The sequence below is a fragment of the Pelecanus crispus genome, chromosome 2 (genome assembly GCF_030463565.1).
Source record: "Pelecanus crispus isolate bPelCri1 chromosome 2, bPelCri1.pri, whole genome shotgun sequence".
NCBI lineage: Eukaryota > Metazoa > Chordata > Aves > Pelecaniformes > Pelecanidae > Pelecanus > Pelecanus crispus.
Genome location: NC_134644.1, coordinates 85,955,585 through 85,967,316, shown reverse-complemented (window position 1 = coordinate 85,967,316; position 11,732 = coordinate 85,955,585). Strand labels below are relative to the sequence as shown.

Sequence of the window (11,732 nt, the reverse complement as noted above, 5' to 3'; positions counted from 1 at the left end):
AACCTTTCATCAGAGGTTTCTAGGCAGAGAGGGTGAATTATAGATTTTTTAAAATCTAAATCATTCATATTCATTCACGTTGACTTATTGATTAAGCTAACCCTTACTAAGACAACACCTATTTTTTGTAAGTTTTTTATTCCCAAGTAAGAGAGAGTAGGCCACTTTATCTAGTAACATAGACATGAATTCCACTAACACTGACCAGGTCACAGATTACTTTCTCAGTCTCGATCACTGTCCTCTCCACCATACATATCTGCTAGTTTTTTAAACCGAGGTCCCCAGTCACTGAGGTAATCATAGTCTTGGTTGTCCTCCATGGTAAGCGATTCCAGGGAGCTGAGTGAATTTGCTATGGAATCATTTCCTTCATAGGCATATGTTGCTAGTGAGTCATAAGGAGGGGCAGCTGGGTCTAAATCATTTTCCTTTAATCTTCTGTGAATAAAATCTTGGACATCAATGTTTTCCCAAAGAGGTGCAGTCCGTCTTATCTGAAATATAGTTTCTGGGATAACATCTCTTCTCATCTTACTTTCCTCCCTTGCTTCTGGATTTCTCAGTGTGCCAATGTCAAAAGCCTGTGTGTCTTCTTCCCCACCTCCTTCATCATTGTAGGTCACAATGTTGTCCCGAACATCATCCTTTGAGATGATCAAGGGTTCTTTCTTCCTCTGTCTCTTGAGAGCCGTAAACAAGACAACTAATACTGAAAGGAAACAAAAGATGAATGAAGAAGTGGGTAGTCAGAAATTAAATAAATGAGCAAATATTTTGTATTATCTGTTGAACTGAAAAAGTTTTAAGGCTGGGATGGGATTTTAAGAACCTGAAGACCTTCAGCTATCAATATTATTGACAAAACTATTTTTGGCTTCAATGACTGCAAGAATTGAAATCCAATCTTTGCTACTAAATGTTTCTTTTTAAAAACATGATCTCCCTAGTTTAAGATATTGAGTAACTCTTCCTTTTGGAGAGGTAAGGATTGACACAAAAATGAACCTCTACAGAGGGAGATGAAAAAATGAAGTTAAGATTTGTAAATATATTTTGATGCCTAAATTATACTGATTTCAGTAGGAATTCAATTCTTAAATGCATTTAAAAATCTGACCCTAGCTCCAGTAGCTGGAGTAAATAGGAGAGGCCAACAAGATCATCTGTCAATGAAGCATAACAGTGGTTGCCGAACCACGCATTACAGCAATGCTGAGTACTTTTGTTGAGTCTTAGGAGCAAAGTTTTTACTTGGGATGACTTGAGTACTGCTGAATAAAAGGGAAGACCACATGCTGTGGGTAGGGACAGGGAAACCGAGATCATCCACATGCCACGGTACAATGCTGTGAATGTAAAGGCTGTTCTGTTCTATTCTGTTTTGTTTGCAGTATTGTATCTGTACAGGAGCCATTCTTTTCAAGTTTTCATTATGCTAGACAAGTAATAGCCCACTTAATTAAGTTTAAGAATTTCATATACAAGAGTAGGGCAGACCACTAAAAGGTTGTTATGAAGAAGTGTCTTTCACAGCCGGGTACTTAATATGTCTTTCCTATTTTGGGCATCATGACACCAGTCTACTACCCTAAACATCTTGTTGAACAATTAAATCAGGTGCCAAGAACAACACCAGTTGTAGACTAACAATTCTGTTTAGATGTTCTTCAGCCTTATGCTACTCTGGCTTCAGCTATGTCTGTAGTGCTAAGTAGAGCACTGATGCTAGGGCCCAGAGACACAAAGTGATCACGCTTGTTTTGCACAGCACTGGTCCCTGAGCCTGTTCTGAGTCTTAGGTGCTATCACCGTGGTCCTAATGCTCACTTTGTTTTTTGTTTTTAGTTCAGTGTTTCTGTACTAAAGCATTGCAGCTGATCAGAGGGATGTTTTCATACTGAGCAAGTAAGGGTACATGTTTCATGGTACAAATTTCATGCTCTATGTTTGGGCATGAAGGGTGGCTTTGAAGACGCAGAGCCTGTTGACATGGTGAACAAGGTAGAGAGCAAGATCTAGCAGAGTTTGAACCATAATTGTCTGCTGCAAGTGGTGCCCTGCAAGTTCTGCTGCTCAGACTGTGCCTGGGCAACATTCTGGGGATTCCAAGCTGGCTCATGCTGAAACCAGGCCAGCGGTGATGCTTGAACCTAAACAGTATGGACAATCAGTTTGTCAGAGCTCAAGTACCCTCCCCTACCTATGCCCAACAGCACAGATATAGTTTCTACATATTGCCCCTCTCCTAACAACCTCTGTGGTCCTCTGAATATTTGCCGGAGATAGCTTGAATCCAGTTTAAAAAACGAAAAAGAAGTGATCTCCTTAGAATTATATAAACTGACACCTGTAAGCCTGTCACTGTCCCCTTGGCAAGCTGTGTTTGCTAGGACAGGTGGAAAGGGAAAGAGGTTTTCCACAAAGTTTAACTGGAAAGCAGAGATGATGGCACTTTGAAGAAAGCACTTCTCTGGTAAGAAAAACAGGCAAGTTGCAGTTTTTATGTTCTGAACACTAGATTATGAGCTAGCATTTATTCTAGTTTCTTCATATATCACCTCATCTTTCTAATGCTTCTGATCTCCAACAACCCATCCAACGGTCACACTTTGTATAATCAGTTGCTCTCACTACCACTTCTGAGGAACTGAACGTTTTCCTTCTATGCTTTTGAGCTAAGTACTTCCTGAGTATAATAATTACAAATCAATAAAAATTACAAATAATTCAAAATTATTAGAAAATCATCTTTCCAAGCCACTTTCCATCATCTATCAGCAGTCCTGGTTAACAGGGGAGGTCCCTGATGACTGGAGGCTTCCAATGTGATGCCCATCTACAAGAAGGGCCGGAAGGAGGACCCGGGGAACTACAGGCCTGTTAGTCTGACCTTGGTGCCGGGAAAGATTATGGAGCGGTTCATATTGAGTGTGCTCAACAGGCAAGTGCAGGTCAACCAGGGGATCGGGCCCAGCCAGCATGGGTTCATGAAAGGCAGGTCCTGCTTGACCAAGCTGATCTCCTTCTATGGCCTGGTGACCCACGTGGTGGGGGAAGGAAAGGCTGTGGACGTCATTTACCTGGACTTTAGCAAAGCCTTTGACACAGTCTCCCATAGCATTCTCCTAAGGAAGCTGGCAGCTCATGACTTGGATGGGCGTAGTCTTCACTGGATAAAAAACTGGTTGAGTGGCTGAGCCCAGAGAGTAGTGGTGAATGGAGTTAAGCCCAGTTGGCAGCTGGTTATGAGCAGTGTTCCCCAGGGCTCCGTTTTGGGGCCAGCCTTGTTTAATATCTTTATCAATGATCTGGATGAGGGGATAGAGTGCACCCTCAGTAAGTTTGCAGATGACACCAAACTGGGCGGGAGTGTCGATCTGCTGGAGGGTAGGATGGCCCTGCAGAGGGACCTGGACAGGCTGGACCGATGGGCCGAGGCCAACTGTATGAGGTTCAACAAGGCCAAGTGCCGGGTCCTGCACTTGGGTCACAACAACCCCATGCAACACTACAGGCTTGGGGAAGAGTGGCTGGAAAGCTGCCTGGCTGAAAAGGACCTGGGGGTGCTGGTTGGCAGCCAGTTGAACATGAGCCAGCAGTGTGCCCAGGTGGCCAAGAAGGCCAACAGCATCCTGGCTTGTATCAGGAATAGTGTGGCCAGCAGGAGCAGGGAGGTGATTGTCCCCCTGTACATGGCGCTGGTGAGGCCGCACCTGGAATACTGTGTCCAGTTTTGGGCCCCTCACTACAAGAAAGACATTGAGGTGCTGGAGCGTGTCCAGAGAAGGGCAACGAAGCTGGTGAAGGGTCTGGAGCACAGGCCTTATGAGGAGCGGCTGAGGGAACTGGGGTTGTTTAGCCTAGAGAAGAGGAGGCTGAGGGGAGACCTTATCGCTCTCTACAACTCCCTGAAAGGAGGTTGTAGTGAGGTGGGTGTTGGTCTCTTCTGCCAAGTAGTTAGCGATAGGACGAGAGGAAATGGCCTCAAGCTGCACCAGGGGAGGTTTAGATTGGATATTAGGAAAAATTCTTCATGGCAAGGGTAGGCAAGAATTGGAACAGGCTGCCCAGAGAGGTGATGGAGTCACCATCCTTGGAAGTGTTCAGAAAACAGGTAGACGTGGCACTTTGGGACATGGTTTAGTCTAGTCTACCCTTGATTGTTTTAGTGTGGACTTGGTAATGTTAGGTTAATGGTTGGACTGGATGATCTTAAAGGTCTTTTCCAACCTAAATGATTCTATGATTCTATGATTTATGATTCAACAGCTAGTATAATTGATAATTTTTTAATCACTGAGAAACTTATCACTCAGCTTCAGCAGTATGATTTTAAATTCCTGGATCTACATGAAGTTCTGTTTATAACATAAAACATTACTCAAATGAGCACTGTATCTACAACTGACCATAGGTTTTCAAATTTATTTCATCTAAATAACACTGATGATAGTCTCATTCTTTTCGCACATTCCTCTGAATAGTAATGATGACAAACAGCCCATAGTAGCACCCTCTCCCACTCTCTCACCTCCTTTTCCATCTTAGAAAACAGTTGGTAAAAAACCCCACCACATCAGATATGAAATATTGTTCTGCAGGGTCATGTGAATAAGAAGTTGAAGAATATCAGTGGTCTAGAAGTGACCAGACCTTTGCCTAGTCAATTAAACATCTCATCACAGGTACTTGCCTAGCAGGATAATGATGCAGAGGAGAATGGCAACCAGTGCCCCTGTGCTGAGGCCAGCAGGGAGGAGCAAGGCCTCAGCGTTGCAGGACTGCATGTTCCCCCAGCTGTCACAGGCACACACTCGAATGGTCAGCGTGCCGGTGCTGCTCTGGATCGGGTAGTCATTGTCAAATATTATGATTGGCAGGAGATAGGTACTCATCTTACTACGGCTGTATCCATTTCTTCTAGTCATAATTCCTGCTGTGTTATCTAGAATGGAAAAGCAGAATAAATAAATATTGCTGGATGGAGTTTTATGTGGTATGGGGATGGGGGGTGGGATGGTACTGGTCAGCAGTTACCTTTATTGTCTACAATGGAGAAGTTTGGATGAACAGCAAATTCTGGCACCAACTCAAAGAAAAATTTGTGTCCTTGAGGAGGCTCATCTTTGTCAACTGCACTCACAGTCTGTATCAGCTATAAAGAAAACAGTATTTCATGCTATTTTAGAAATCTTGTGTTTGAAATAAGGTCTCTGCTTTTCATGTACAGTAAAAATCCAATGAATCTCTATCTAAAGACACAAACTGATGTCCTATGCCGAATAGGACATAAACACAGGAGAGGTTACAGTAAGCAGATTGTTTTTTATTGTTTAAACACATAATGGAGGATGAAAAAGGGGCTGGTTGTCACTGAAAGACAGTGTGTGCTTTGATTTGCACTCAGTATCTTGCATTGATATAGAAACAATTGCCCTTCTAAATAAACTATAAACCTCCTGTGGCCTCATCTAGCAATGACACAGAGTAGTGTGTAAACCAGTTGTTAAGTGGGTCTAATCCCCAGTCCACCTCATCTGCTCCTGGCAATAAATTGGAGTACTGCACTGGCAAGATGCTTGGTTCTCCTGAGGTAATAAAAAGAGATGCTTTACTCCCTCCTAAATTGAAATTTCTGCCTATGGAGTTCTATAGCTGCCCTAACAAGGCCACTGAAGCCCAGCTGGTAGGGAGTGATAATAGTGCCAGCACAGGGTCAGAGTAGAGTGGACTAAAAAAAAGGGAGGCTTCAGCAGTACCTCTGGATTGCACAGGCTTTTCTGTTGCATCAAAACATGTCCAAATGTGTGTACTCATGTATATATAGACACACATATATGATAGCAATTTGACTCTTTTTCTGTGTGCTGCTAGACTGATAGATAGAGGTTAAGGAAAACAGCTGCAGAACTGAGGAAGGAAAAGCTACCTGGGAATAGCTGTGGTTTGTGAAATGACTTGCAATAATTAACACCATGCCTGGTTGCATGAGTCATAGTAACTCTAGTGAGCTGTATGAATGACTGCTATGTCCTTTGCACTCCCTAGTGGGTATCGCACTGGAGAGTGACCCATACTCCACCTTGGCTTGCAAGGGCATGTTTGAGTTCAATCACAAGATGACAAAGCTTGATGGCATGAGAATGGGAGTAACCTTCAACTGAGGATGCTGCAACTCAGTACAGGCGAGTTCCTATGGCACCTAAACTTAAATGCAGAAAGAGCTCAGCAGTCAGACTTGTTTCTTTCAAAGCCATGAGGGAGCCAATGCCTGTCTTAAGGTTTTCAAGTGTTTCCAGTAGGTAGGGTGTCCTGAAATCCCACAGACATCAAAGCCACTTGTTATCAAAGACACTCTGCGGCTTCTTTTTCTGATATTTCCAGGGAAAGTACAGCATGACTTCTTCAAGAAATACAGTAATTGACAAGTAAAGCTGATACGATTTTTAAGCTTTACAGCAATCAAGTAAGGAATGGCTTTTTCTTGTGTACTTTCTCTGAACATCAGCTTGAGTGGGACTTGAGGATACAGTTAAATTTTGGAGGGTATTTAGCATCCCTCAGGATGGAACACTGTATTAGACAAACATAATTATAGGGCTACCAAAAATACTAAAGTGTTTTTCTTACTGTATCATTCAGACACCTGCAGCTGCTGGTGCTGTACTGCACAATGAGTATTTGCCCATTTTTTCTAGTTAATTTTGAGATACTTTTATTACAGCTAATAATATTAAGTTGTAATAAAAAAAACGGAGAAAGTCTGAGTTTTGCTCATTCACTTCCTAGCAGCTCCTTCTAAAACAACTACAAGATTCTTTATTTATTATTTTCTTTTTATTTTTGAGGCATATGGAGGAACTTGAAAGGTAATTTGTGAACATCAGCCTTGTACAAGAGGTTGTGACTATGCTGAAGGCAGGATTATGCAGTTCTTCTAAGTGTGATTAGAATAATAACTACATATTAAGGTCTCTTCACTTTTAAAGCATTTGATCATCATTACTCTTTAGAATTTTTTTTAAGTTTTATCTGTTTCCCAAGATTAGCCAAATACCTGTTTATGGCAAAGTAGCCTGTTCAGTATGTTGCCAAGTCTCTGATTATGCCAACATTTTTCCAATGTCCCATTGCTTTTCTTTTTGCCATAATCTGCTTCTGAGAGTGGCAATACTGAGAGCAAGACCAGGATGGTGCTTAATTTTAATTTTGCATTGTTTAATGCAAAAAAGTAATGTTGCTACCAAAAAACCCACCCTTCTGATAGCACTAAAATACCAAATTGAAATGAGAAAATTTTCCTCTCACATTTTTACAAGTTTGAAAAGACAGAAAAATTGTAAAAGTACCAGAAAGAAGAGAGAGAATAAGTTATAATATTTGCACAATTGCTTGCTGAAAAACTCAAGGAGAAAATATCCTGATATAATAGCTACCAGAAATTGCAGTTGAGTATCTTGGGGCTTTTTGAGATGTAATCAGTGGGATGTTTGTAGGATCTGGATTTGATTTCCTTCATGTGCAAATCACATGGAGGAGGACGATTGTGCCAGGCATAGAGGAACCTAATTACATTGAAAACTTATTGTTGAGGGCAAGGCTGAAGAAAAATAAAATTAAAAAAAAAACCTTATTACCTGCTCTAAGTATTGGCTGCATAAATTGAGAACCAGCTGTTCTTCCACCAGGAAAGATGGGAGAATAAAAGAACAATGAGAAAGGATGACTGCAGGTGAATTTTTCTAAATGATGAATAGGTGAAAGGAAATTAGAAATGTTATCTAATTAAGGGTTTTTTTCAGTTATACAGCTGTAAATAGAAGAGAATGATGTTCATGATAATCACTGCTGAAATGAAAGAGATGTGGTTATTTTTATTTTAAGTATCACAGCTCTATGAAAAAACTTAGTACTGTTTCATGTACATTTTGTAATTTCATGTTGGAAATGTATTCTTCTGTTTTGAAACACTTATGGACATTCAATGACTTTTACTCCAATATGTTTCAAGCATGTCAGACTTAGAGAAGGTAAAAAGGATTCCCACTTTTTTCTTTCTTCCATAGTTTCCCATGCAAAAGAGCACAATTTGGAAAATACAGCATTATTGTCACTATTTTGAGGGTTGTGTGTGCATGTGCATGTGGACTTATGTGTGTTTAAAGAAACAGTCTCATACTCTTGAGTGGGTCTTATTTGGTAAATTCAAGTTTTTAGGGGTCACTTGTCTTTGAGGGTACTGAAAATTTAAACTTGGGCATTGGCGTAAAGTTTTCTTTTTTACACACAGGACAAAGTGGTTGTAGCAGCTTGACAATGTAAGATGAGTTGTGAATGAGGAATTATTCCCACTGGAAAAATTTCTTGAAGAATTTCTTTCATGATGAAGCCAGAGACTCTATTAAAGGGTTTGGATCTATTTCCCATTGGCATAATTTTTTCAAACGTGGAAATGGTTCAACTATAATACTGTTTTGTGGGGTTTTTTTCCCTCCTGGATACTATGTTTTTAAGGCCATGACTTACACCACAGTCAAAATTGTGATTGTAGTTTATGTTCAGCCTATTTTATAGCTATTCATACTCATCTCTGAAAAAGTGATTGGGGATGAATATACTGGCTAGTAACAGATTCCTTACGTATATCTGGTACATCCCTAGACGTAGCCTGCTCTCCAGTTTTTTCCAAGCTGTTTTAAAGGCAGAAAGTGAGTAAAAGCTAGTTGGGGGCATTCTGAAATAACAAGGGTCCCTGTGTACTTCAGAGCATGCCCTTACTGTTCCTAAGGCTGCATTTTTGGACACAAAGAGCTGCACAAGTAGCAGACTTGGGTCGTGGGCCCAGCCTTGGGACTGCCTCTAAAAGGAATATAGGAATCATTAGAGCAAACGTTAAGCTACTAGTGCATCTTTAACAGTATAGAGGTCAGCACCAGCCAGCCACTTTTTAGATGGGCTTTTCTGCCTGTGCTGGCTTGGCATGTCATGCGAATAAACCACAGTTGCACATTGGCTCCAGGGTACACACTTTAAAAATGCAGCAATGTGCTTCAGACAGATTCTTGAAAGGTTCATTGAAGAAAGCTGAACAAGATGAGGTCTATGGGTGGACAGATGAAATATATTTTCTGTTTTAAAATTTCTACTAATAAGCCAAAATTTCAGACAAATAGAATTTCAAAATAACAACATATTGGTTGTGGCTATTGTATTTTTAAACCTCTTTTTCAAAATTCCTTCTTTTAAAATTCACTATAAATAAAGAAGTAAAAAATAATGTCACTTTCATAGGAATTTAAAGATGGTCTGCTGTTATAGACAGTGCCTTTTTGAAGTTTTAAAACAATGTAATTGTCATATAGCATAAAAATTGTACATCCAATCTCAGAGAAGTAAGACCAGTGGAGACAGACATTGTTAAGCTAGAGATACGGTAACAGCTGCTGAACTTTATTGTTTCTTGTATGGGATTATAGATATGCAAAGGGGTAGGCCTTCAATCCACTTGAATCATTTGGGTTATTGTTCTTATTATATTATGCTCCTGGATATTGTACAACAGAGAAATTTCTCAAATGTCATTTATCTACTTTCAGATGTTTCTGAGATAAGGCTTAAAAATATCACTAGCCACTTGAGAAGGGAATGTTTGGGACATTTTGCTGTTTGTTCTTGTCTGACACTTTTTTCAGAAGTGGAATATGAGAGAACAGAACAAATCCTGGATCTTGGAGCACTGGCTTTGTCATTCTTGAAATTTATTAAACTTATTTTGTGCTGCAAATATTTCTCACGGAATCTGGAAAGGTCTCACCACTTTATATGCAATAAACTATGAAAAAACATATTGTGAGAGAGACTGTGCTTTTGACAATCATCAAGAACGTAGTAGTGTGCAAATGCTATGGGGGAATGGTGAAAGAGCACTTTGTGTGCCTCCTGTCCTTTCTTTCTCTTGCCCGTTTTCCTGCCTGTACAATCTGGTAGGGCTAATCACTAACTAATCTTGAATGTATTAATAACACAGCACAGTGTAAGTGGGTGGGGTGAAGATTTTGTAGAACATTTCAAAGTGGCTACATTTCTCTAGGAGTGAAGTAATAATATAGTTCAAGTGTTCCCACACAGAAGTGTTTCAACACCAATCCAGCTGTCAGTGGATGCCCATCTTGTCATTTTGCAGCTTGAGTGATCACATGTATTCAGGCACAATTCTAGCCTATACACCTGTATGGTGTTAGCTCCAGAAAGCAACATCCCTCGTGTGTGTAAGCTTGAATAGCCCTTTGATCTTGATGCTTTATGTCTTAAGAAATATTCTAAAATGCCTGCCACTTAACAAAGCTTCATGTTTGGCAATGCAAAACAGTTTGGTTTTCAAGTTTTGGCTCTGTTCCACAAATGTGTTGGCAGTTTTAAAGCAGGACTGAATGCTTATCGGAAGTTGGAAAGTTCTCCCTTGAACTCCAATTCTTACTTCAAAAGAGAGAGAAACTGTTAGCATGGGTCTCTCACCAAATCAAGCCAATAGGTGTCTACCTACAGAAGGCAGCTACAATGTAGAAACAACTTGTGACTGATAATTAACAATGGCCTCATGAAAAACGTGATCTCTGTCTGCTCCACCTGAAAAAGGCCGGGGAGGGTGGAATGGAGACTAATGAAAAGAAAAATCTGCCAGCTTTCTGAAAGAGGAAACAAACTCTTTCTCTGTTCTGGTGTCTGAGAGCCCCTAAATGGCAGGAAAGAATATAGCATCAGTGCAAAAAAAAGTGACCCAGGTTATTTTCTTAAATATTATTATTGATGGGTGTTGAAATTAGCTAAATTGTTGCTAGCAAATTGTTCAGTTAAATCACTCTCCTTTTCAAGTAAATCTTCCTGGTTTCCATGGAGAGGACTCATCCTCTAATCCAGCTAAAAAGACCCAATTAATTCCCATGACTAGGGCATGAGATATCTTGTACCAGAGCCTTCCCCACAACAGTCCCTGGGGCTCAGGATAATCAAAGGATTAGGGATTTCTGAATTGTGCAAGAGGAAGGCTGCATCATATTTTTCTTTAGCCTGTGTATTAGCCAGTGGAACAGGACTCACATGGTGACAAGTCTGTTCCAGCCTAATGAACGTAGTTGTTTATGCACCTTTAGTGATAATGTTTCTCCCCAGTCATACCATTGTTGGTTGGAGACAAAAGAGTGGCAGGGGAGGAGGAGAGACTCTAGGATTTTCTTTCCTCTGACCCTCCTAAGGCTATCTGAAAAACACAATGAATGCAACCTCTAATATCTGCTGATGTTGAGAATGAATAATGTCACTTGGCAGCAGAGAGCAATATTTGATCATTCTGACTGCTTCCTGATGCAACTGAGATTTAGAGAGCAATGTGATTAATAGCTGGGCCCGATTAAAAAGAAAAAAAAAAATTAACAGAATATATTTATGTTCTCAATCTGTCTCTCCTGCTATGGGAACCAAAGGTAGAAGCACTGCTGTGATGTGTCGAGAAGCAATAATGGTTCTAATAAGACAGCTGCTTTAGGTGATCTCTAAAATAAGGTAGAGTAGTACTAAATGAACACAACATGATTCTATATCTTTATTGTATTATAGGGGGACTGCTAAACATGAGTAATACAGGTTATCTGGAACTTAGCATCCTTGGCCAAAATATTCAAGTGTGTATCTCTATATTCATTGCTATTTTTAGGCACCAAGATAAAAGTTGT

At 40.3% G+C, this 11,732-nt stretch overlaps 1 protein-coding gene across 4 annotated transcripts in view; it reads right to left on the bottom strand.

Annotated features, from left to right (window-relative positions):
• Positions 1-224: 224 nt before the first annotated feature.
• Positions 225-11,732, bottom strand: part of LOC104024921 (cadherin-9) — a 71,305-nt gene continuing 59,797 nt past the window's right edge. For 3 of the 4 annotated variants that reach the window (XM_075706003.1, XM_075706005.1, XM_075706006.1), the window contains 3 exons: positions 5,041-5,158; positions 4,697-4,948; positions 225-712 (listed from right to left, as the gene is read on the bottom strand). In XM_075706003.1, the coding sequence (XP_075562118.1) occupies positions 225-712; positions 4,697-4,948; positions 5,041-5,158 (858 nt within the window). Of the gene's footprint in view, positions 713-4,696; positions 4,949-5,040; positions 5,159-5,342; positions 5,367-11,732 lie in introns of all 4 variants that reach the window. The other variant, XM_075706004.1, reaches the window with a different exon arrangement.